This window comes from Sebastes umbrosus, chromosome 6 (assembly GCF_015220745.1).
Source record: "Sebastes umbrosus isolate fSebUmb1 chromosome 6, fSebUmb1.pri, whole genome shotgun sequence".
NCBI lineage: Eukaryota > Metazoa > Chordata > Actinopteri > Perciformes > Sebastidae > Sebastes > Sebastes umbrosus.
The window spans coordinates 12583058-12610603 of NC_051274.1; the positions used below are offsets into that span (position 1 = coordinate 12583058).

At 43.7% G+C, this 27546-nt stretch overlaps 2 protein-coding genes across 8 annotated transcripts in view; one reads left to right on the forward strand and one right to left on the reverse strand.

The window, feature by feature from the left end:
* dnmt3ba (DNA (cytosine-5-)-methyltransferase 3 beta, duplicate a) overlaps positions 1 to 27546 on the reverse strand; it is a 76387-nt gene that overhangs the window by 35828 nt on the left and 13013 nt on the right. The window contains exons 2-5 of one of the 7 annotated variants that reach the window (XM_037772066.1): positions 8138 to 8282; positions 1800 to 1842; positions 1130 to 1201; positions 832 to 917 (exon numbers count right to left, since the gene is read on the reverse strand). The gene's annotated coding sequence lies outside the window, so the exon portion shown is untranslated. Of the gene's footprint in view, positions 1 to 831; positions 918 to 1033; positions 1202 to 1799; positions 1843 to 2331; positions 2555 to 8137; positions 8283 to 27546 lie in introns of all 7 variants that reach the window. The other 6 variants (XM_037772063.1, XM_037772065.1, XM_037772062.1 and 3 more) reach the window with 6 other exon arrangements.
* Positions 2563 to 27101, forward strand: nol4la (nucleolar protein 4-like a). The gene is made up of 11 exons (XM_037772070.1): positions 2563 to 2973; positions 11471 to 11626; positions 14321 to 14432; positions 16438 to 16547; positions 19562 to 19706; positions 20448 to 20740; positions 20880 to 21065; positions 21580 to 21768; positions 21872 to 21988; positions 22135 to 22324; positions 24112 to 27101. Exons 1-11 carry the CDS (start codon positions 2632 to 2634, stop codon positions 24327 to 24329), a joined length of 2058 nt encoding a protein of 685 aa, XP_037627998.1. The 5' UTR covers positions 2563 to 2631; the 3' UTR covers positions 24330 to 27101.

Below are 27546 nucleotides of genomic sequence, written 5' to 3' on the forward strand. Positions count from 1 at the left end.
ATGACAAAGCCAAGATGGAAAAATCACTGGGTTCAAAATGGACCCATGAGTTAACCTTGCATATTGGTTGTTTTAGCTCAATGTTAGTGTTATTATTAATTATATTAGGCTACTGTTCGTTTATTTACCCAAACAGAAATATGGTTTATTGTTGTAAAAAAACAACAACCTGCAAACATTCAGTTACAAATATTAGAAAGACAGTTCACAACCGTATTTTATTTTGGGTAAATAACCCAACACTAGTATAAAAGTAAAACACTAAAACTGGGTCAAAACAACCAAAGTCTTTGGTGTTTTTTCTACTCATGGGTACTGGGTGAAGTTAGCCCAGTATTGCATTGGTGCTTGACCCAAATTGGGTCAGTATGACCATATTAAGTTCATGAACGGTCACAGTCAAACATGACTTGATTTTAAGGGGTCACAAGCCAAAATGGTTGGGAACTACTGTTGTTGCTCGTCGTGATGAAGCTAATTTCAACTGATTTATATTCTGTTCGGAGGTTTAAGTCTCTAATAACGCTTCATATGATATGATCACATGTTTGGTTTTGAAATAAACATCTGCAAAGTAACTAAAGCTATCAGGTATATGTAGTGGATTAAAAAGTATAGCATAATATTTCCCTCTGAAACCTAGTTGAGTAGCCTACAAATACAAAGTACCACAGATTGGCAGTATTTCTGTTAAGTAGGCTACAAGTACCTCAAAATTGTACTTAAGCAGCCTAAATGTAGCCTACTTTCCACCACTGGTTTTGTCTCTTATTTGTGATTTCCCCCTTTTTACTATTACAACAAACTGGAGATTTGTGTCTGAAACCAAACCTTTCAAAATAAGAGCTATGTTGAGATGTTTCCTCCTGAGGGATGGATGGGGGAGGCCTGGAGCTCATCCTGCATGCAGGCCAGTCCTGAGAGAAGACACAACACGAGACCAAAATGATGTAATGAAATGAAATAGCATGCAAAGACACACACAAAGACACATACACACACACACACAAACACATGTATGTGTTCAGTCGACCTGTTCGTCGATCAGTCGGGGTGGGGCTGTTTTTTTTGTCCAGTATGCCGTTGTCTGAGTCAGGATGGAGAGATGAGGACGGGGCATCCCACTCACCCTCTGCACGGCCGGAGACACTGCTGAGCTGCTGTCATGGCAACAGCAGCAGTCACCACCACCAGCATGGGCCTATAATGCACAGGCCAGGAGGAGTCACACACACACACACACACACACACACACACACACACACAATGAGAGCAATGACACCATACACAGGACACAAACCCAGATCCTAAATGTGTGCAGTTTGTTGGTTCTTTATATGAAAATAATGAATAATGAGTCAAATGAGTGATGTAAAAAAAAAAAAAAATAAGCATTTTTTTTTACTATTTTTTTCTTTTTTTTAGTGGGACAGATGTTGCAATTGAGAATTTAAATCACCTTAAAATTCTGAAGAGAAACTTATTTTCTTTAAATTATTGGTTTGTGAACTATTTGTTAAACTATTTTTTTTATCCAAATTTCCATTTACACTGTAGAGTTATATATATATATATTTGGGTGGAAAACACACAAAAAAACTGTTGTATATATATATTTTTGAAGACATTGTGTTTTTTAGAGGTTGTTTTGTGTCGTGACTCAAAATATTGAACCCACATTTTTTTTTTATCTCCACATCTCTGACCGCCTGTAAAAAAAGTGTTTCCTATTCAAAAGGAAATTGTGTAATCGGGTGTTTTCTAGCATATTCTTCAGATAGTATCAAACCCTCTCTCACCTTCCACGTCTTCAAATCGGACATTTTCTCTCTCTGCGTCTGTCTGGGCAACATGTAACACCACTCAGTTATAAACCGCAGGCTTTTGCTGTAAATGAAGCCTTAAGTCAGCAGCAGTGTAATGCAGAGATATGAGTGTGTTTGTAATTACAGGATATAGAAAGAGCAGACAGTGCGAGCGCAGATTCTGCATTCAAACAGGTGTGAGGAGCAGAAACCCTCCCAGGTGGCGCATGTTGATCGGATATGTGGTCCATCATATTATAGGAGCACTGAGAGCATCTTTTTTTTTTAAGGGTTGAGCAACCGAGAGATAGTGTTGGCTGTTAGAAAAAGTAGGTCGATAGGAACTGAGAGCGACATTTGTTTCCACGCTTTTGTGTCTGTTCTTTGTTGTTAAGCGAGGACTGTGGCTTTTTTTCTTCTTTTTTTTTCTTTCTATCCTACCCCCTTTAGTCCCTTTAGTGAAGAGCGTTTTACGCACACAGGTGGGAGATACCCGGCTCACTCAGCGTGCTGTAGGACAGCCCACCTCTCTCTGCTCCTCTGAGGAGGATGATGATGTGAGGAAGTGACATCTCTCACCGCTGCGGTTCGGGACAGCTCGACTGCTCCGCTGCAAACAGGTGTGCACTTTTACTGGAGAAAGCACCGAGAGAGGCAGCGTCCCAGAACCGGAACCAAGCATCCTTGACGCGGGACAGCAGGAACCAGAGGAGGAGAACCAACCCGGACAAGTCCTTTATTAGCCTGGGCTGTTTGATTCAGACAGAGAGAGGGAGAGAGAGAGAGAGAGAGAGGAAGAGAGAGAGAGAGAGAGAGAGAGAGAGAGATGGCAACGAGAAAGGCGTGCGGTGATGCGCCCAAAAGGAGCCGGAGTCCGGTCGTGTTGGAGGCGGAGATGTTCAGTGAATTTCAGGACTGGTGTCTCCGGACTTATGGAGACTCCGGTAAAACAAAGACGGTCACCCGGAGAAAATACAACAAGATCATGCAGACACTGTTGCAGAACGACGAGTCGGACGGCGTGTACATCGACAACAGCCACATCAACGCCAAATTCAAATTCTGGGTGAAGTCCAAAGGGTTTCAGGTCGGAACCAACGTGTTGGGAGAGCACAACAAGAAGGGAGCTCCGGGGAAACCCGTCCTCTATGTCCCGGTCAAGACCACGGTAAACTGTGTGTGTGTGTGCGTGTGTGTGTGTGTGTGACACAGAGAGAGATGTGTGTGTGTGTGTGTGACACAGAGATGTCCCGTCCATGTCTATAAGTTCTCATTATATCAGGCTGCACACATGCAACCTGCCACACGCATCAAATGACAACTTATAATCTTTGTGTCGTCCCGGCTCGCCTTCGATAAAGCATCACTTTGTCCACATCCCATCCAGAGCATCCCTACTCTCATCCCCATCCTCCTGCTGCCATAGCAACCAGCCGGTGCCTCCTGGCAATCGCAATTGTAAAAAAAAAAGGTATATCTGTATCTATCATGCATATAGGCATCTCAGCCCAGTGAGGTTGAAGTCCTGTCAGCACCACATCATTGACTATTCACAACATTTAGTTTGAACCGTGTCTGTTTCTGGTCTGGTCTCGTGCAAACCCTGGATATTGGTGATGCTCGCGTGCTGTGCGCGCGCGTGGATGGATGCATTGGCATGTTGGTGGGTCGGGTATCCAGCCTTGCTGTGTGTGTGTCAGGGTGCTCCGGCGTGTGTCCTCTCCGTGATGGACTACAGGCCATTAACGCCAACTTATAGATCATGTCTGATTCACCTTTCTGCTGCGCGCTCAGCTGGTTCGATTGTCAGCGATTCATCAAACCAGACACGCGCACCTCACTGTCCCATCTAAAGCGAGCGCGCGCCAGATTACTGTGTCTTCCTTTGAGAGAGAGCAAACACATGGTTCCAAAAAAAATAAATACTCAAATATGTGTCTTTTTTCATAAAAATGTCACAGTGTGGACAGACAGTCTCAGTGTTTGCATCCCACTTCTCATTGTCCTGGGCGGGATGCTGGATGCGGGATGCTGCGGATGGGCTCGTTGCTCTGGCAACACCTGTGTAGTCCAGGATGGTCCGCCTCTGCCGCATTTTATTTTGTACGTTATAGGGCATTAAGCCCCCATAATAAGCTCGTTTAAGATTGTGTTTTTGTAAGAGAAATATTTAAAAAAAAAATGGATTTGATGGAGGGTGGTATAGCTGTGCGTAATTGGTGACCACGTGAGGGGCTGTGGCGGAAACAAAAGGGTCTGCTCGGGACTGATAGCGACATACGCCCACAGTTGGTGCTCAGACTTCACTTGTGCATGTCTCTGGATGATGAAGGGAGGAGGGAGGATATTCAGTGTAACAGGTCACCATTATACACTGTGTGTTAAAGTGTGTTAAGGGTTAAATACCACATTCTTTTTTTCCTCCAAGATAAACATGTAAAGGCCTACATGGTGAACTGTCAGCAGGGCCCCAGTGTGGCTCTCTTTGTGCACACTATGTCTCTGTTTGGGCCTGCTGTGCCAGAAAAGGAGACAACCACCATTTTAAATAAGCGCCTTCAGGGAGTAATCTCCCCCACCCACCAACATCACCACCACCACCACCACCCGCTCTGCTGGGACAGAGTCTCTCTGGACCTCAAAGAGCAGAAACACATTTTCTGTTAACAAATATTGGCACAGATTACAGACTTTGATTTGGGTTTGAATAGCACTGATCCCTCCACAGGTGTTATACCTGTGTGAATGCACGATTCAGATGTAGGCCAACTGCCTTTTACAAAAAATCCTTTAATCTCCACTCAATATTATGTTTCCCTCTGGGCAGGAGGGCAGGTGTGATCTGGCTCTGCAGGTGCAGATGGTGCCTCGAAAATGTGTTGTTGATTAGCTTTTGTCTGTGGCTCTTGTCATTTCTTCTTGGTATAGATTCTTATATGTCCAATATATTATCTATATAATAACCTCCAGGTGAGCCTGATTTCTCTGTGAGGCCCATCCAAAATGAAACAATTCTCTGAGGTCTGTTTTAGAGAGGCTTTCTGAAAAAAAAAGTGTAGCTCACTGTTTATTGGAGAGGAGTGCACACGCCTCGTAGCTAATATCATAAGGCAGGGGAAAGCATCCCCCTGACTCAGCTCCACTTGAGACAACAAACAGAACATCAGCCAACACAAAGCTGCTTCTAATGATGAGTCAGAGGCGACAAATCAACCTATTTCAATGCATTTGACTGTATTAGAAAGCAGAGTTTTTCATTCACTCTTCCTGGGCTTTTATACTGTATATAAATAGGCCGTCCTGGGCCAGTGGAAAAGTGACACACACACGAGCAAACGTACAAACGCACAATGGTCACTGCCTCGTCGTACGGCTGCAGGGCCGGGGGCGTGTCTCTGGAGCTCCAGCGTTGGAAGCCCCGCTGCAGCTGCTCCCAGGGTGTGCCAAGTTTCTGTATGGGGGCAGGCATGGGGCTAAATGACGGGAGGCTGGGTGGGGGTAGGGACGATGGTGGCTGATGTGCAGACAGAGAAGGTCTCTTCTGTGTGTCAGTGAAGCATACAAGGCTGCTTCAGTGTGTGACGGGACAGAAAGGCAGAGCACAGTAGCAGCGTAGATGCCTCCTTTTCAAGCCGGACACAGAATTATGTTCTTTCTGTGTGTTTTTTGTCTGTCCGTCTCGTACCGTCTCGCCCTCTTTCTGCACAACTCGGCGCTCAGAGAATCCAGCAGCAGCCCTCAGTGTGGAGATGCAACCTCGTTTAGCTCTCATTATGTCTTGATTAGAGGACGCCACAGAGGAGGAGGGGAATAGGACTAGAAACAGACACAGAGATGCACCGCAGAATTGCACACTATATCTGAGCACACATAGTTTCCCCGAGACAAGGGGAGTCAGAGTGCAGCCAGTTTCAAAAGGAACGCTTAAACGCCCCGTGCATTTCCTTTTCGGCTGACATGAGCATTGTACTGAAAATTTTGAAGTACTGCGAGCTGTTGCTTTTTGTTGCCATGCCAACTGAAATCTGTAAATATCTCTGTTCGTCTCTCACAACTAGGTTTTGGTGGACATGCTCTCACACACACACACACACACACACACACACACACGTACACACACAAGTACACACACACTAACCTTATTCTAACATTAAACCAAGTCTTTTCCCTGAAATATAGAGACTGACATTATGGGGACTTGCACTTTGTCCGCAAAAGGTAGGCGAGTCCCCACAATGTGACTGTGTAAACAGTGTCCCCACATCAGTATACACACCCACTTACACACACATGCACACACTCAGACACATGATCCTTATCCTAATGTTAAACCAAGTCTTCACCCTAAAATGTAATGATTTACGTGATGGGGACTTTCATTTTTTCCCCAAAAGGAAGGTGAGTCCCCACAATGTGACTGTGTAAACAGCTTTATGTCCCCACAACATCAGTAATACAGGCTCACACACACACATATACACTTGAAACTGTTCAGAAACACTTCACATGATGTTGAAAAGTTAAAGTTGAATGGTGCTTTGCGGAGGAGCTGCCACAAACGGGGAACAGTCAACATATTTTAACTTGTACGATTGGTCCCAAACCATTAATTACAATCTATCATTTACCAAAAATAAATAAGAGTCCTAAAGCTGAAACTATTAGCAGTCAGTCAGCAGAAAATTTATTGGCAACTAGGGCTGCAACTTACAATTTATTATCGATCAATCTGTTGATTATTTTGTCAATTTTGGTCTATAAAATGTCAGAATACAGTGAAAAATATCCATCACAGCTTCTCAAAGCACAACATGATGCTTTCAAATGTCTTGTTTATTCTGACAAACAGTCCAAAGCCCAAAGATATTCCAATATAACTACTGTAGAAGACTAAAGATAGCAGAAAATATTCACATTTTAAGAAGCCAGAAGCAGAGGAATTTGGCTTTTTTATTATAAACAATAATTTGTTAATTAAAATAATTGTAGATTATTTTCTGTCAATCAAATAATTGATAATAATAATAATTTCAGCCATTTTTTACAAACATTATGACAAACATTTTCTGGTTCCAGCTTCTCAAATATGAGGATTTTCTTTGTCATATATGATAGTAAACTGATATCTTTGGGCTTTAATCAGATAAAATAAGGGATTTGAAGACGCCACCTCGGGCTCTGAGAAGTTATAACAGGCATTTTTCAGTATTCTGACATTTTATCGACAAAACGATTCATCAATTAATTGAGAAAATAATCTGCCTTAAAGTGACAGGAAAGGATAAAATTAAACAGGGCGGCCACAGAATGAGGTTTTTCCGAATAGAGGATTTAACAATGCTATCAATTTACAAAATAAAGGTTTGTCTCGGGGCGTCCTCTCCTCGCGGAGAAATCAGAAACCACTACTCCTAATCTGGGTCTTTGGAAAATGGGCCCTAAATGTTTGTGCTTCACCGTCAGACGGGAAGGGGGACATCATCATCATTATTATCTGATTAATTAGTCCACATTTCCCCTGAGAGCTCCTCTTTTGTGGAAGGGCCATAGAGTCAAAAGAATACTGGCCCTATTATTCAGCAGCATTTGCATTAATGCTATTTTTGCATAGAGAATCTCCGGTGCTTTTGTCCCGTGGTTTTTTTGTTCTGTCCCTCTCTGGCAACGCTTATTAGGGGGCGACACATGGGCTCACGCTCGTGGGTTCAAACAGCAAATGGGTTGCACCACCCCAAACAGGAATCTCCTAGCTGTTCTCGCCACAGATGGATTTACCTGTGCGTGTGAGGGGGGCGGTTGACTTGTATGTGTCTGTTTGAGGCTGGAGAACACTTCATAAAGGAAAGACTTTATGTCAACGTGTGTCCGGACGTTATGTGACTGTGACTTGCTGTAAACGGGTGATGAAAACCGCACGGCGCGTATGTGGTAGTTTGTGTGCTCGTACAAAGAGGGGGTCGCTGATCGCATGCTCTGTGTTTCCTCCCTTCAGCACCCTCTCTGTTGCCATGGAGAGACCGTTCTTTGCTTTCCCATAGGAGGAGAAATTAACACCATTTTTAACTGGCCCGGGGGCCTCCCCCCCTGTGTGGGAGATAGTCTGAGTTCTGCTCTTCACACACACTCTCACACACACTCACACACACACGCACACACACACACACACACACACACACACACACAGACTCTTTAAGACGGCAATAATCTTCCTAACGCACTGCTACTGTCATTTTTAATACCTTTGCCAAGGCCAACATTTAACGAACTGGGACAGTATGATAATAGCCTTAAAATGGACTCTCTGATGATGTATGTGCGAGTCATTTACATACCATTTTGAGTCAGCGAGTGGAACATCAACAGTGCCAGTCTGCCGGGGCTGGTGGGACTGTCTGTGTCTCCGGCTGTGCTGGGATATTGGGGATGTCACACACTCTATCAAATAATGTTCATCACGGGAGCAGCCGGCAGAGAAACCTACACACACACACACAGATATGAACGTCGGACATGAGGGGTAGAGCACCTAATGTGAATTTAATGACAGGGCTTCGTGAATTGAGAGGAGAATGAGGGTGAAAAGAAAAGAAATAGAAGGGGACAGGTTTTATAAAACATTTGGTGGCAGTGTAATAGTCTCTTTTATCCCAAATTTTCTGTCATATAAATCTTGCACTACACACACACACACAAACACACGCACACACACACACACACACACACACACACACACACACACACACACACACACACACACACACACACACACACAGAGAAGAAACAAGGATTGTTCCATTTACACGTCCATTAGCCAGTTGATAGATTTACAGAGGGGGGAGATGGGCCTTTAAAAGATGACCTGTTGTCACATCTGCAGTGAGATAATCTGAGTCATGAGCGGTGTTGACACAGCCATCTTTACTCCCTGCTTGCTCGGTGCACACACACACAAACACACACACACACATATATATATAGAAAGTACCTGAACACACATCACCAATTTAAGCTACTTATTGTGCAGCCACCTTACAAAATAAAACGCCATCTCCATGTTTATGTTGACTTTAAAAGTTAAAGCTTTTGAGATTTTTGCACCCGTGGATCTGATGTCTTGTGTGGTGCATCTCTTCTATCTTTGCCGGCCTGTCTTTGTGACCCAGCTGCTTCCCGTGAACCTCCCCCCTCCTCCTCCTCCTCCATCACCTCCTCCTCCTGACCTGCCTGTGTGTGCAGGACTGCTCCTCTCTCCCCTCTCTGCTCCAGTGTGTGTGTGTGTGTGTGTGTGTGTGTGTGTGTGACTGCCAGCGGGGGTGGGGGCAGCCGACTCAACCCCTCCAGTCTCCTAGCAACAGAGCGGTTTGGTGCGGGACGGGGAGAGAGCGAGGAGCAGGGGATGGGGGCTGGTTGTACAGTGGCTGGGGAGAGCAAAGTCCTCCGGGATTAGAAAGATAGAGAGAAGGAGACGAAGAAGAAGGAGGGCGAGGAGTTTTGCGGTGTTGCTGGCGATTAGGGATGCTGACATGTCTCCTTTTGCTCTTTAAAAAAACGCTGCTGATGAGACCGAATATCTACAGCGCCGTTCAACAGCTGTTCTCCTCGGAGATGCTTCAGCTATACAAGCTCTGCCCGGTAGACATGTGCTGCACTTAAACACACACACGGCGCTGACGAACACACACTCAAAGCATGTCGTGTTTTGAGGTGAATGTTTAACTCCCTGTTGACTTGTGTTTGGAAACTAAAGAGCTTGTCGAAGCAGAGGAGCCTGAGAGGGCCTTCAGGTAGCAGGATAGTGAAAGAAAGGCCGCCTTGCCTGCTAGTTCTTAGTTGAGGGGTAGTGGAGCTGCAACGATTAGTTGATTAATCAATAATTGATTAGTCATTTGAGTTGAATTTCTAACAAAAATGCAAAACATTCCTTAGCTACAGCTTCTAAAATGTGAATTTTCTCTGTTTTGTATCATTGTAAACTGAATATCGTTGTGTTTTTTGACTGTTTGTCAGACAAAAAAGACATTTGAAGATGTCACCTTGGACTTTATTAAAATTACGATCGGCACTTTATAGACCAAACCATTAATCAAGAAAATAATGGATAATGAGAATAATAGTAGTCTCAGCCTGACACAAAAGCAGACTCCAGCAGAATTAGCTAAACCTACCACCAGGTGGGTTGCAATACAATGTGTTTCTTATGGTTGGATTTCAGGTTGAGCACATTCCCAGCAGAATATCCGGTGTGTGTTGGATATTTTGTTGGGGTATAGAATTCAGTGGAGGATGCAGCAGCAATGTGGGTGCACTGCACACCCCACAGTTGTATGAGATTATCTAAATCCAGCGTGAATGGACCTGACACCATTGTCCCAAGCAGCAGCAGTAGCAGCAGCAGCGGCAGTGGCGGTGATGTCACCAGGGGAATGGTGATGATACCTCCAAGTGCGATAGATTACAGCTGTGATGATGAGGTGGAGGATCGCTATTATTTCATTTATTATCATTACATTTAGCCCGTGCTGACAGGGGAGAGTGGCTAGGAAGAGAGAGAGGGAGAGAGGGCCGGATTAAAACAAACCCGCTCTGTGAGCTGGTTTTAGTTGCCATGGCAACGATCATTACCTCGCACTTGGGAGAGCAGGAGCAAGAAGAGGAGGAGGGGGGAAGAAAGAAAGAAAGAAAGACGGGACGGAGAGGTACAGGGGATGAAGACATGGAGGCAGGAGAGAGGAGGACGCAGCAGTTGGGGGAAAACGAGAAAATGAAATGTCAGATCCCAGGAAGTGTGCAGAAATGTCAAGGAGAGGAGGGGAGGGGGACAAAAGTGTGATACCTCAATACCGGGGGACAACTTTTTGAACTCTGGACCCTCCTCTCACTCAAACAAGAAGAGATCACTCCCCACCTAGAACCCAATCTCCACAAAATGTCACAGCTTGTCTCATATCTGTGTGGGAGATGGAAAAAAAACGAATTAAATGCCCCAAACCTTTTTTTTTCCCATTTTATGCTGGCTGGGACACTTTAAAAAATACCAGCAGGTGCAGAAATATAAAGATAAGATCTGGTGGAAAATGCAAAGTGTTTGTAAGGAATGAAGGAACAAGGGAGTTTTTTGGAAGAAAAAAGATGGAGGTAGAAAGGAGAGGAAAGCCCCATGTGGTGCTGCGGATGGAGGCTGTTGTCCTGGCGATCCCACTTTCTATGGCGTGTCACATGACCCTTTGCCCAGCACACCTGCCCGAGAGAAATCAGTGGCAGTTTCTATGGCGACAGGGTCAGCAGCATATGGGAGGCAGGATGGCTGCCAGAGGTGGTGGTAGGAGGGACTGTTGGTCTTGTACAGTGTCGGTGGTGTTATTTTTAAACATTGCAGAGATGAGGTGATGGCTGTCGACCCAGCCGGGCCGAGACTGCTCCACCCGACAGAGACATTCAAAGACTGCAGGGCAAAACAAGACTGGTTGTTTCAGTGCTGGTGATGAGGACACTTTGTACAGTCTGTATGGCTGTCTGTAACCACCTGACCCATGTGCCTTAAAGATCCTGCACACGTCACATGGATGCAGGAAGCTCCATTTGCATCTATAACACATGATATAGATAACACATATGTCATCTCTGTAAGACATTAAACTAAACTCCTGTATCCGTCTGTGTTTCAGTGCTCAGATGGGAATTCGGCCCAAGATAACTCCTCCCTGAAGCGCGTGGCTGTGGTAGAAGACTTCTTTGACATCATCTATGCCATGCATGTGGAGATGGGCGCCGACCCCGGGAGAGCGCCCAAACATGCAGGCCAAAAGAAGACCTACAAAGCGGTGGGTAAATCCAACCAGGTACCCGTAGGGTGCAGCTAACCCTGCTAGCACTTCTCACAGTATCTCATACAAAGGAATAGGCACAGATTTTAAGCTCCCCCCTAAAAGCATTTTTCTGTCTGATTTACAAGATCTTTGTCAGAAAACATCCATGTGAACAATAAACAATCAATACTGTGTATACAGACACACAAGACTACTTGTCTACTGATGCTAGCAGCTCTATACGTAGGGGCACTGGTGCTTTGAGCTAAATGCTGACATCAGCATGGTAACATGCTCACAATAACAAGTAGTTAGCCTAACATGCTGATGTTTTGTAGGTATAATGTTTACCGTGTTCACCTTTTTTTTTTTTTGTTGCTAAACAGCAAATGTTAGCATGCTGACCCGCTAAACTTTAGCGGGTCAGCATGCTAACATTTGCTAATTAGCCTTTAACAAAGTGCAGCTATATGGGAGTATTCAGTCTTAAACTAAAGTAGCCTACAAGACAAAAGTCAAACTTTGACTTAATGAAAAGTGAAGGGACCTCCAAATAGAGCGCTGCAGGGATGATTTCTTTCTGTAGGCCAACCAGGAAGTTAGCATCGCCCTGGTTCCCTCGACAAAAAGCCAATGGGATTTTTCCATTAGGTTTTGGATTATTGCGGAAAATAAGCTCTGTGGCGAACACAAGTGTATGATACCTACACGTTTTTTTCAGCAAGATAATCTTCACAAATGAACACCACTTCTAAGGTTTTTGCAGTGTGAATGCAATCGCCCAAAGTAAAAAGCTAACGTTAAGCTATAAACTAACTATAACACGGTCGCATGAGCGCGAGTATACACAACGAGGCTGTAACGGCGAACGAGTCGACATGATGACGTTTTGTAGTCTATTTTGGCCACTTGTTCGCAAATGCCTTTTTTAAGACGCGTAAAGGCTTCAAACTTCTATATATTTTATTTATGTATTTTTTATCGTAGAATAAAATGCTAAAATCTCTGGATCTTGTGTCAGCCACAGACCTTATTTCAAGCATCTAACTAAAAACCCATTGACTTCCAGACAAGGGAACCAGAAGTGCTAAAATGCTAACTCATTTCTGGGTTTTAGGACTCATTCCCGCACCACTCTATTAAGTCATCAACTAAAGTATTGGAAAAATTTTGACTTGATGATGGCGCTAGATGAAAAGTGAAACAATCACCAAATTTATTCTGAGGGCAAAATTACATATCCATCCAATAGTTGTCAAGTTATTTCACTAAAGGCCAAAAATGTCAACCTCATGGTGTCACTAGAGGAAAAGTCAGGAGACAACCAAAGTCAGTAGGATTCATCCTCTGGGGACCATAAACGTCTGCACTAAATTTCATGCCAATCCATCTCACAGTTATTGAGATATTTCATTCTGGACCAAGCCATACACATATTGTATAGTCTGCTTTTGGTTACGTGTTTGTCTGACTAAGACCTTGCATCAATAAAAACATGTTTTGGATGCGTTCAAATTACAGCGTGCAGACAACAGCTCCTTTTCCTTTGTGTGTAAAGTGTCCCACAGCTGGAGTTAGTTTAAATAAATCCCAGTAGTATTATTATATTTGAAAGAAATGTTCCCAAAGTCAGTATTCTTTCAGGGGGAGCAAAACTTCCAGGCGCCGGTTTAATTGAGACCACTCCGATTTTTTTGTGAAAAACAATATCTGTGAAAGACAATAGGCTATACCTCTGAGCTCTGGCGACATAATGTATAGTAATGTCTAACATCAGGAGTTACCAAGGGAACAAGTAACCACCTTAACCAGAAAAACAAAGTACTTATGGTGCTCAAGAGTTGGTGTCACATGATGGAACAAAGAAAGAATATGCGTTGCAAACTGAGGTGTGGTCTTGGGTCGGGTGTGGTGTCCCGACAGAACGAGGGGCTTTGTGTGCAGCTTTAGTGCAGTGTTGGGTGTGGGGGGGGGTTAGCAGGACGCTGGTGCCCCCCCACCCCTCAGGATTGGAAAAAAATAATCATAGAGCCACTTCCTCCTGCCCTGTAGAGAGGTCCTGTCACGTCTCATAGAGTGTACCCTTTTGAGGAGGCAGCATCACTGGGGCAGGGCATAATATGGAACTGTCACTGTGGCCTTCTGGGAGGTGCACGCTCCTCTGGGTGGCCTTTCCCTCTCAGCCGCCTCAAGGGGCCATGAGGGGTGGGGGGTCGGGGGGGCAAAGGGGATGGGGAGCTGTGACAGTGGTGATGTTGGGCCGGTGGGGGTGGGCACCCCTGCTGCCTCCCCATGGTCACGTGAAGGTCGCATTTTACAGGGAAACGCCAGAGGGGGCGAGAAGGGGAGGGTGGCATAGCGGTGGAGACAAACAGAGAAGGAAGGCCGAGCATGAGAAAGCGGTGTAGTCGATATGAGCTAACTGTACCTGAAAGAGAAAAGATGACGAGCACAGCTTGTTTTGTAGCGTATCAAAGCAGAAATCCGCACAGCTGGAATTAGGCCATTCGGAGGAACAAGAAATCGCCTAGAGGGAGGATTCCTCCTCATGCCACATCCAGATGACACATAATCACTGACCCCAAACTTTCACACATGCACGGTACAAAAAAACACCTGCACACAGAGTTTGAGTTCACAGCCCGAGCCATAACCGCTGCCATTTTTGTTGCCGTAACCCAGTCTCCTCTGCTCACTACCCCGGCACAGATAGCAGAGACCTACGCCTTCCTGCCCAGAGAGGCGGTGACTCGCTTCCTAATGAGCTGTGGAGAGTGTCAGAAGAGGATGCACATCAACCCCAGCACTGCAGAGTTCAAAGGTAACGGCACACATGTGACCCGTGGAGGACTCGCTAATTCTGGAGACATCATCAAATGATCTGCTATTTCTGAGATCAACCTTTAAGAGTAGATAAAGCTCTGATCCTTTGACATACTGACATGGAAAAGGGTTAATTAATTGCTGTGCTGTGATGCATGCTGGGACGGCAGAAACCAATCACTCTGCTACAACAGCCAGACGTTATTGTGGTGGGATTTTCTGAAATAATATCATAAGATTCATTGAAATGTTTATTTGGTTTATCACATAAGATAAACGTGAGTTCAGACAATACATTTGAGCTGATATGATCTCAGGTATTTGTACTTGGAAGAGTTTTGATATTGAACCTTAATTAATAAAACATGTTGTATACATATCCATCACCGGCATGCTGTAACAAAGACTCAAGAGGACCACATCTCTGGGATTGTACAGACACACTAAACTGATCACAGAGTCCCTCTAGTGGCCGGTGTGGAGACAGGTCTCAGCCACTTTGTTTGATTTCAGGTGTTGCATACAGCAAAGGCAACTGCATGGATTTCAACATTTTACAGCATATCTACAGTTATTTTAGAGCAGAGGTTTTCAAACTGTGAGAGAGGGTCTGAGGGGGGTTGATGGACAGGTGCACGCCAAAGCGGTGCTCTAAAAAACAACAGGAAGTTAGTTATTGCAGTGTGGTCTGATTTGGCCCACAATTTGCACCAAAATTGGCACCCCTTCTTGGAGTCACAGATCAGTCGAATTCTGAATACACACACATAATACACGTATTTCAGAATAAATGTGACTTACACTTTCTGAGGATATTATTTTCTTTGATGCTCAACACAAATAAACATCAATAAATCCATAGAGAAAAAGACGCTCCTCATAACTCCAGAACTTGCCTGAGAATCATCACATTTTTAAGTTTACTTCAGTGTCAAAGTAATCCAGTAATAGTTGTGTGTATATACATGGGTACATTTCAAACAGGAACTGGTAACAGCTAGTTCGACAATTTAAACTATTGGGGCAATGTTAAGATTAATCTGAAAAGTAACTAGTAGCTAAAGCTGTCAGATAAATGTGGTGGAGTAAAAAGTACAACATTTCTCACTGATTTGTAGTGAAGTAGAAGTATAAAGTAGCTTAAAAAAGAAAGCAAAGTAGCTCAAAAGTGTACTTAAAGTTGCAGTGGGTAGAAATAGAGCAAATATGATTAAAAAAAGTTATTTTTATAAAACGGTCACTATATCCTGACAGTAGTGCATGAGACAGGTAATCTGACTGGAGGAAAACAACCAATCAGAGCAGAGCTGGAGCCTTGCCGTCTCTGAGCAGCTGTCAATCACTCGCGAACTCCGACCAAAAGGTCAAACTAGGCAGCGCTGACCAAATATGAATCAATATCCTGTTACTGTAATGCCTATTTCTCGCCTCAAATTTTTTCAGAAACATCCTGTCGTGTACTGTTTAGCTGTAAAATTAGAAAGTTTGTGACCCGGCAGCCACGTTAAGATCAGTTGAATAAATACCAAGCACCGCCCACCAGCCGGAGCACAGCCAATAGGAACGCTCAATAAGAAGGTTATTATAGTATATTATAGGTTATTGGCCAAAGTCTTCGGTCACAGGCTAGATTTTTTAAAGCCTGAAAACAGAGCCATGAGGAGGTGCAGAAGTCTAGTTTTCTCTCAGAACACTTGAATTACAATATGCTGAAAGGTTATTATGGAATTTTTGCCCAATGATGCCAAAAACATTCTGCCTAATGCAGGTTTAAGTGCAGTTCTTAAGTAAATGTACTTAGTTACTTTCCACTGATCAACAGTCCTGGTTTTTATTCCCACTCTCCGACGGTGCGTTAGATGAAATAGATTCATTGAGGATTAGTTCCAACTTGATACTACTGTTTGATTCTATATTTATTAGACATTAAATCATCAAAGTGTTTGTGTTTCCGACTATTTTTGGGGTGATCATTTTTGTGTTCTTTGCTTTCTTTTTCTCAGAAAATGACAGACCCACCTCACTGGTCCCGGACCTCATTGATTACAACATGCCTCTTACTGCCACCTACCTGAAACAAATGAAGCTGCAGTGCATGACAGCCACTGAAAGGGTAAGTGCCTCTTTTTTGCAAGAGGACTGTGAATGTTTGTGAAGCGTGGACACAGATACAAGGTGTCCTGATTGATTCATTAGAAAATCAACGACCCTGTTAACATCTCCTTTTCACTATAATTGTATTTGTATTGACTGCACAGACCCTGGTTTATGTTCTTTTTAGTCTCATTGGGGCCGTGGGGAGAAACACTTTGTGCAGGCCGAATAAGACATCCTTCCTCTAAACTTTTAATTCAATATTAAACAATCAGAGCGCTCCTCCTGCTGGGAGGAGGAGCTCAGTGTGAAATGAGGATTAGTAAATCTTCCGCACAGTGTGACGTCATGTGCGTGACCACTCCCATGTGTGGCTGTGACAGAAACACTCAGAAAGCACTGTCACTAAAGTGCAGGGAGCGCTGCTTGATGATGATAATGTAGAACCTCACTCACGCATAATTAGGATTATCCGGAACAATGACCCAGACTGTGATTTGCGGGTGAGTACAAATTAACAAATGCTCAGAGTGTTGGTCACATCTGTGTGCAGACTGAGAATGAGCAGGGCCAATAATTTAATAATTAACCATCACAGAGGGTTATTTCAGGTGTTGTAGGAGACTTGTAGTGATTTGTTCCATATCTCTCGGTTCAAAATGCAGCAGGTTTGTCCTGTTGACAGAAGCAGATCAGTGGAGAATGTGTGACTGTGTATCTACTCTGCTGCCAACTGTTTGCATGCTGTTTTGCAGAACTTTGGTGATTGTTATAGTACAACTTTGCCTTTCCTCTTAAAGAAACAAACTACATATGGTGACAAAAGTATGCCTCAGATTTGTTTTCTGTCCTTATAAAACTAAACATTCTCACTGTTATGCACCTCAGTGCAGCCATTTAGATTGGATGCAGGCCTAGTTATAAAAACACCACTAAAATAGGCTCTGCAGCTAATGATTGTTGGTCCTTAAAACGTCTGAAAATAGTGAAAAATGCCAATCAAAAGTCCAATGGGACATCTCCATGTTGATTGTTTTGTCCGTAAAATAGTCCAAAACCCAAAAGTATTTAGTTTACTATCATTTTTGCTTGAAAAATGACACAAACAATTAATAGATTATCAAAATAATAATAGTTTCTTTGTTGATCAACTAATCGTTTCGGCGTTTTGGCTTTTCACAAACATTTTTATTACACTAGAAGTTGTATCAACTTCTGGAGATATTTTATGGTGTGTTTGTTGTCTTATTGATGAGACAATGAAGTTTATTCTCAAAGTAAATTGCTTCAACTTGATTCTTTGTAAAACTCTATTGCGTCTCAGTTTTAACAGTGAATCCCCAGACTTTATGAATTATATACTTTCTTGAAGCATAGGCATGCCACATTCCCAACTACTTAGAAACAGTGTAATTAAAGATTCTCTCCCTCTCGTGTCTCTCTCTCTCTCTTTAATGCTACATTGCTCATTTGGTACCTAATGGGGCCTTCACTGAGCATTTTGGTCCTCCTCAAACCCTCTACAGAGGGGCCGATGCATATTCCCAAGAGTTTAGGCCTATTTGTGTGCTCGTGTGGCGGGAATGAGATGACGAGATGATGTTTCCGCTCTGTTCCCATCACACAGTCGTAGTTTTGCTCCCCTTTCAGCCAGCTGAGAGAAGAGAAGTAAACTGAAATGTGCTCATGGATGTCAGCAGATGATATAATTTCTGTAGTTTGAAGCCAAAGCCTTTGAATAGTTTGTGAGATTATTCTGCTCTCCCTTGCTAATCCTTACCCTCATGGTTTACTCACATGTATGTTGCGCTACAACAACAAGCATCTATAGGGTCTCTACGTAACAGAGTTAAAAATAGCAGCGCTCCAAGAAACATAACAGGGAGCCTCCTGCATTAGGTTTCTGAGCCAGACTTTAGATTTAAATTAATAAAACACCATGGATGTACACTGAAAGCTCTATTGGTTGCTGTAATCGTTCCCCCTGTCCATACCTTCCTGAAGGTATTTCAATGTAAGTGATGGGGGACTAAATCTAAAGTTCAGCTGAACCTAATGTGAGACTTTCTGTTATTATCTCTCTGCCATAGCCCAACAAGAAACTATAGTCAGTTGAAGCACAAAGAGGGAAATCCATGCTAAAAACATTGTAATTTTGGAAAGCACACACTTCATTTGTGCTTTAAAATGCATTTTTACACAGAACAAAGAGTGTGGATTTTGTCCTCCATCACTAACATTGACCATGCTTTAAAGGGCCAATGTGTTTGATTTAGCAGAAATGGAATATAATATTCATAACTATGTTTTCATTAGTGTATAATCACCTGAAACTAAGAATCCTTAACACACATTATGACAGATTCTTTCTCCTCATAGTCACCAAAGTACGTATAGGACCCATTTTTCACAAGCCACATATCTTCCGAATACCAAAAATGACATTTTTCAGATGGACAAATCAGGAGAAAATTTACTTTGTTCGAGACCTCTCTCTGTCTCAGCAACACATTCTCACGAGATCTAGCAACCAATGTTTGCTAACGCCCTAGCTAACGAATTTCCGTAATGCTAAATATGGCTATTAGCTGTGTAAATATCTAATGTTAGCAAAAGAAAATATAAAGACATTATGCAAATATAACCCAATCTGCTTTCATCCATCCACACGACGTTCACAACACTTCCAAATGGGGAGGGGGGTTTTGCGTTAGGTGGCTCACCACAGTCTTGGAAAGGGAGGAGTGAGTGGAGGGGTGGTCAAGTTGGTTGCAATCTGCAACCGCACCACTAGATGCCACCAAATCCTACACACTGTCCCTTTTATAAAGGTTTTCTTTGTGGCCTGAGTGGACAGCAGGAACAACACCATCAGAAATGCTATAAGATAAACTTAAAAAATGTGAACCTGAGATGCAAAGACTCCCTCTGTTAATCTCTATGGGACAAATGGGAAACTTGAGGATCTTTTCTCTCCCTCTGCACATCCAGGTTTCCCTCCCTGTCTCACAGCCCCCTCTTTTCTCCCCTCAGGATGACAGCTCGGTGAGCAGCGAGGACATGAACGGCGTTGAGCCCGCATGGGTCGCAGCTGAGCAGCAGCCCCCAGTGCCTGAGCCCAGTCCACCTAACGGAGAGAGAGTCAGCAACCCAGCAGCCCCCATTAAAGAAGAGGACGGTAAGACATATTGTACTGGTTGTTACTGGCTTGTTATTGTTTGCTCCTTTTTAGTTTTATTTACATCTGGAATTTGAAGGTTTACTCATTACACGAGAAGGGTACAGATTGGCGTTACACAGGAAACAGCTTGCCTCGTTCTTAGTGGACTAATCCAAATAAATCCACTCTTACAGGGGGTGGGACACCACCGCAGCCCCAATCCATTGTGCACCCCTCTCTCTCAGGGTATAGGGCTTAGAGAAGTAGGACAAAGGCCGATGTTAACCTTCACAGATTAGGCACCATTACAGAAAAGAGAGAAAATAGGGCAAATCATAGAAATGGAGAATCACTCTGTTCTTGTGAACATAAGTAGGCACATGTAGGAATTATCATAGTGAAATCACTACATGGCCAGAAACTGGGTTAAAAAGCTGTAATTTGCACACACCAGGAAGTGGAGGCTCCCTTCCCCCCACCAGTCCCTCCTCATCCTCATCTCGTTCTCTCTTCACTGTTAACACTCAGCAGATTCCCCTCTTCTACCCTAACTTTTATGCATCTTGACAGTTGACCCCGATACCCACTTCCTTAACAGTTTCAGAACACGAGGCAGAAAGTCCCATCCCCCGGTAGTCTGCTGTTACCCAAGACAGAAATAGTGCCTATTGTAGTAAACAAACCCACATTAATGCAAAAACGATGACAAACATCCGCACAGCTCATCCGTGCATCTTCTGCTCCTTCCCCTCCCGTCAGATGACGACTCCTCGGAGAGCGGCAGCGCCAACGGGCTGCCGGCCCTGACCTCCCCGGAGGTGCTGGCTGTGGGTGGGAACCCCCCAGATGGTGGGGCCCCTTACGGGGAGGTGACAGAGAACGGGCTGAGCGCTCCCCTGGACTTCAGCACCACCTCGCCCTCGTCCTCCTCAGAGGATCAGCAGCCGGTCAATCTGAGTGACAGACTGCTGCCGGCGGGGAGCTCGCCGCTGAACTCTTACCCCGCAGACGCCAACAGGAAGTACCCCATCAAAACAGAGTACGCCAACAAGGTAAGAATAAAAACTTGATATTATTAATAATAGCTTCAAATACATGGTTATTCAATTTTGTCTTTCTCAATGACCAGTTAAGAAAACCAGCTCTTGTGTCTGTATAATCTATAATAATAGTATTTTTTTGTGTATTTAGTCCCCTCCTTACAGCTCAGGAAGCTATGACTCTGTGAAAACTGAACTGAGCATGAGCGCTGAGGACTTGACCTCTGGTCGGGCACAGATAATCGACGACGACGACGACGATCATGACGACCACGATGACAGCGACAAGATCAATGATGCTGAGGGTATGGACCCTGAGAGACTCAAAGCCTTCAATGTAAGTAACTGTTGCAGTATAATTAAATTCATATAGAGAGACTACAGCACTGTCGGATATCAGCCAGCCCTGTTGAATTATAAGTGTTGTTATGCGTAGATATTGTACTTAGAAATATTAAAGAATTCTCATATTCTAACTTAATATAGGCAATGCTCCCTGTTTATTCAGTGAAAACCGCTATCTGTGCATTTCTGAGTCTAATGGAAACCAATACATTAGAGCTACAAAAATGCAGCCATGAGTGAATAAGCAAACATTGGAAATATTGTCCTGAATATGAGCAATGATTCAATTTCCATCGCTCTTGTTTTCATCACCTCCCCCTCCCTCTTTATCCTCTCCTCTTCCACTCTACCTCTGATGCTCCCCCATCCCCTGCCTTCCCTTTCCTCTCTTTTGTTTTCGACTCTCACACCCCTCTCTCTCTCCCTCTCTACCCGGCACCCCCACTCCATTTTTCTGCTCTACATCCCCTCTCTCTCCCCTCCCCCTCTCTCTCTGCCTCTGTCAGATGTTTGTGCGTCTGTTCGTGGATGAGAATCTGGACCGCATGGTGCCCATCTCCAAACAGCCCAAGGAGAAGATCCAGGCCATCATCGAGTCCTGTAGCCGCCAGTTCCCAGAGTTCCAGGAGCGCTCCCGCAAGCGCATCCGCACCTACCTCAAATCCTGCCGCCGTATGAAAAAGGGCGGTTTTGAGGTACAAAGTGCCCCCCAGCTAAAATGTTGTCTGTATTAATCCAACATACATCCAAATAAATCCTGTGTTTCACATTTATAATCTCACTGACCCCTCCTGCCAGATACGACCAACACCTCCTCACCTCACCTCTGCCATGGCTGAGAACATCCTCGCTGCTGCCTGTGAGAACGAAACCCGAAATGCTGCCAAGAGGATGCGGCTCGATGTCTACCAAGCGGTAAATGTCTTGGCAGTTGGTGTTTGTGAATTTGCCCAGCAGGGATTTTGGGAATGTGCTAGGATGGCTACGCATCATTAACGCCAAACTGCACAACACAGACTACAATATTCTCCCTAAAACTGAAAACATTAAATTTCTCGTAGGATGAGCCCACCTCTGTTGACAAGACCAATTCGAGGGACCCGGCCTCTGTGGCCCCGTCAGGGTTCACCATTTCCAGCGCAGCTTTTGCCCAAGACCAGCTCTACACCAATGGAGGCCTCAACTACAACCTGCGAGGATATGGGACGGTCGGCAGCAACCAGCAGAACTCTGGTGCTGCACACGCCAACGGTGAGGAGCTTTTATCAACCAAATAATGAGGCATGAAGAAGAATTATTAATGTTGTGCATTTAGAGGAAAGGGATAATCAGGACATTGCTCCAGTAAATAAAGGGTTGGTCCATGCAAATTACAAAAACTCAACATATTTTCTAATTTAAGTCTCCACATTAGAGTTTCAAAACAATTGCAGCCTTCAAATGAAACTGGTGAGCTTGTGGTTGCGACCTAGAGTGAAGGTATTGCTATCATATGAAACTAGAAAACCTAAGAAATCGATTGGTACCAACATGTCACACTTGTCTAACTTTACTTTCAAAGGGGTCCCTTGACCTCTGACCTCAAGATATGTGAATGAAAATAGATTCTATGGGTACCCACGAGTCTCCTCTTTACAGACATGCCCACTTTATGATAATCACATGCAGTTTTCGGCAAAAAACATGCATCCACTACTGGTTGCAAAAAAAACAAGATGGCCAAACTTGAGGCTTCAAAACAGCAGTCCACCGACCAATGGGTGACATCACGGTGACCATGTCCACTTCTTATATACGGTCTGTGTTATGACATCGGATGTTGTGTACACGATATACTTGACGTTCAAGTGTTTAAGTTGTGAGAACACCACTGCTAGACAATGGCAACATGGATGCCAAAAGCCACAGAGGCTAACAATTTAGCAAGCTAGCAAGTGGGTAACGTAATGCAGGAAATGCAAAGGCATAATGACAGGGGAAAAATGATGAGGCCGTTGGGAATATCAACATTTTCCTCAGACAAATAAAATTACAAAAAAACTCTATACCACTAAAAATTACAATATATTAACCAACCATCCACCGAAAAATTAACTTCCATGGCCTCCACTATTTCTGAAAACGTCAGCAAACACGTCATAACTCGTAAACTCTGAGCCTTCAGAAAAATTCCACCTGCGAGGTTGTGAATATGACAAGGGGGGGCGTTCATATGGACTCTTCTCGTGTCTTTGAAGAAATATTTTCCCTGTTTCTCTGGATAAAACACGATGCTGCTCAGTACTTCTTCATTAAAACTTATTTCCATTGAAAGCTGTTCAAATCGATATTGGTGGATTATTCAAAATAACAGAGATGTTGCTGAATAATTTTAGCCACGCTGGTGTCATAGCTGTAGGGATGGCAATGTTGGTCCGTCCACTACTTTGGTCCTAGCGTGAAATATCACAATAACTATTAGAGGAATTACCACGACATTTTGTACAGATATCTGTGGTGCCCAGAGGATGAGTCCTAAAAACTAAAGTGATCTTCTGACTTTTCCTCTAGCACCACCATCAGGTCAAAATGTCCAATATTTTGGTACAAAATACAGGACGTGCAAAACTAATGTCATTCCCATCAGCCCCAGCTGTACTGGATGATGGACATGGTAAACAAACATCAAGATGTTAGCACTGCTATTGTGAGCATGTTAGCATGCTATAGTCACCATGTAGCTCACGGCATTGCTTTGTCTTAGTACAGCCTTAGATGCCACTAGTAATTTGTATTAACTGAGCTTTCAAGACAATTTTTAAAGTCAGCATTGTTTGATAAATGTCTTAATTGCAAAATCAGCATGCAGGAAACTCATTTTCTTCAAGATATTGAGCTCCTCTTTGATGCACGTCTGAAATACTAGAAGTCTTTTTCTGCTAGTTCCAGGGTATTTAGTCTTTATATACTGTAGTTTGATATCTCAGCATAAATAGATTTCTCAGGTCAAAGATGCTTCCTGACCCTATTTTTCCTGTATATGATGGTTGTGTCTGCAGGTCCCACAGATCTGAGTATGAAGTCAGTCGGCCCGAACTCCACCTCCGCCAGCTCCAACAGTCACGGTCAGGGAGGCGGTGGCGGCGGAGCTTCGGCTCAGCTCAGCCCTCCTGAGGTCACGGCGGTGAGGCAGCTCATCGCGGGATACCGAGAGTCCGCCGCCTTCCTGCTCCGCTCAGCAGACGAGCTGGAGAACCTGATCCTGCAGCAGAACTGAGTCCGAGCCGAACCTCCTCCTAGCCTGTCCATCTCCGTCGCCCTCAGTCACACGTGTCTGGGCGGACTTTCATACAAAGACACAAACGTACACGAGTGATACCGCAGTGCACGGTGGGTCCTGTAGGTACGGTACCTTTACTTATTCCCACGTGTTTATGTGTTTGGACGGGCCGGAACATATCACAGGCTGAAAAAATGTTTATTTATGCATTTGGTTCACTTTGACCTTAGTGCCCTGTTATCTGTAGCCACTCATCCCATTCAGTTCATTTTACCACTTCAACCTCCATTCGTCTCAGGAAGCGATGAGCTATGTGAAGGAATGATCTGCACTGGTGCACAGGGGGAGTACCAGAACCTTAAACTAGCTGTGACCATGATGCCACATTGGCTCGTTTATGCAGATGTTTGGACAAATTCATAGTTGAATAGCAGTGATTTAGTGTCATGACCTTGTTTCTATTTTTACACAGATAGAAAAATGTGCTGTGCAGTGGTATGATCAGATTGGGTCGTCTGAATCAAGTCATTTCTAAACGAGAATTCTCTCCAAATTCACTTCTGTCTCATGGAGTGTTGCTTTCTGAAAGTCCGCAGATGAATTGCTGCTAAATCCACTGACCTGTTAACCTCAAAAACTACTGAAGGATATGCTGACTTAAATATACGCAAAAAACATGTAGAGAAAAGACTAAAAACAGGACAGTGTTTGACAGTTTTCACCTGAAAAGTTTGACCAACAAAACTATACCTCGGTCCTGCTCTGTTGGAGTGGTTTCCAGATTCTTCTAGGCATGTGGTCACTAAGAGACAAAGACTCATTACCCCAACGTGACTTTATTTTCAGTTACTTTATTACGAATATTTCTATCACGGGCAATTTCTCATTACTTAAAAGGAAATGAGGCTTTTAAGAAGCCTGGGTATGCAAATTGAGGTCACAGACACCTGTCAGGGAAAAAAAAGGAGATTAATATATTGTTTAGACTCTTGGTTTATAACCAGTGCTACTGGAAAAGAGGAAAACGGTGCAATATTGAAGATAATCAGTAATGGTGGGCTTACTGAAATGGCTCTGTCAGACTTGCTGAAGCGTTTTAAGGCAAAAAAGCGGAGTACTTTACCACAATCTCCTCCCGCTGTAACTGTCAAGTTGTAAAAAAAAAAAACAGAAACGATATCCCATGCAGCATTGTAGCCAATTTCAATGTTGTTGTTTGTTGTGAATACTGATCTTCATCGCTAACCTCATAACTGAGGCACTTTCATGTATTGGGATCAGTCATCCGTAGTGATAAAAGGAAATGGGACCTGGCAGAAAAATGAGACTTAATGTTGCACGTCTTTTTTTTTTAAAAAGTGGGTTTGTTTTGTGAAGGATTTGTCCTGTGAGTTTTTATTTAAAGTTAAAAAGGAGCACATTGAGCTCACATGCATCGGTGTAACCCTAACATCCACGTGGCTTTACTGGATGTGAGTGTGTGTGTGTGGGCTGTATCATCCCCTCTGACCTCAGCTGTGTCAAACCCTCTCTCTCATCTCCATCATTGATATCATGTCTGAAAACACACTGTCTGAAAAGAAGCAAGAGACAATCCTTGAAAAAGATGTAATCGCATCACAGTTTACTCTCCCAGCTTTCTGCTATGGTGTGTGTGTATGTGTGTGTGTGCGTGTGTGTGTGCGTGTGTGTGGTCTGAGGGCACACGAGAGTACTCAAAGCAGATCTAGAGCACAGTCTCACAACAGACACTTTTAATGGTGAGTCACTCGGCACAAAAACCTGTCACGAAAGTGTGTGTGTGTGTATTTTTATTCCCTTTTTTCCGATGGTGTAAGTGTTGGTATTGACAGTATGTTTGTGTGTAAGTGGAGTGACCCAGTTTGTACGGCATCGCAGTAGGCTGAAACATTCCAAACAAGGACAATGACTCTTCAAGCAGCCGAAAAGTGGCTCGCACCTTATTGATTTGTCAAAGTTTAGAGAGATATATTTCTGTATTTATCACAAATCTTATCAAATTTATCAGTTATTTATCATGAATCAGTCTATTTCTCACCACCACCAGGCCGGTCTACAGTTGGATTTACGCGCTAAACGACTATTTTACATTCCCATGCCCGTGTGTTGGGATGCATTACATTTACATTTAAATTCTTTTATATCTATTGCAAGTTCGGAAGCACTTTATAGCTCAGGATTAAGGTAACATAACACAGTGATTTGAGTGTGTCTTTACCTCATTTGGAATATCAGCTTCAGTTCAGTCATATTGAGAACTGATCATAGCAAAAGACAGAAGCAGCGCTCAGTCTGCTTTATTAATGAAATAAAGCTCCTTCTTGAAAACCTTATTGGGGCTCGGTTTGAACTTATCACGGAGGGGTGTTTCATAAAGGAGGCTCAGAAAAGCAGGATTTGTTGTGAAAAGTCCGTCTTGAATTTGCCTAAAAAATGGAATCAGGATGAATCTGTTTCATAAAGCAGGTTTGGAGCTAAATCTGGTTTATTTCAGGATGATGAGGCGTCGCTCGTACGGAGAGAATTATCCCCTGAATCTGCAGCTCCTCTCGACTTTATGGAGCTTTAAAGTGAATTTTGGCGTTTATCTGTCGGGCCTGCAACTCCTCTTTTCGGCTGCGACAGGCAGCTGTTTTCAGCTAAAACACCACCTGCTCAGCACCAAACAGCAGACTGACACAGTTAGCGACTAGCTGGTGAACATAATGGAACATTTAGCAGCTAAAGAGCAGATATTTCCCAAAAACAGAGCTAAAAAGAGAGAGAATATTGGACTTACATTCATGATGTGGACAGAACAACAGACAACTCAAAATAAATTATAATATTGCTTCATATCTGCTTACTGTGTAAGGGGCCATACACACGCCGTGTCTTTTGCATGCTCAAATCTATTATTGTCAATGTAGAGGGGCACTCAAACGCAAGAGCGCCGCCGTCACGATGCGCAAACGTTCCCGAGAAGCCTGTTTTTCGGTCCATGACAGCTGTACCCTGAGATGAAAATAGTTCAACTTTTGGAACGCTGCAGCGCGCACCGCCTGTCATGTGACGAGGAACAACCAATCACAGCCGGTAGATATCTTTTCTTTCTTCCGTAAATATCAGTCTACGGTAAATATATGGAAGAGAAGTTAATCATTTTAGTGCAGGGCTACCCAGAGCTTTACCATCTGTCCCACAAACTATTTTA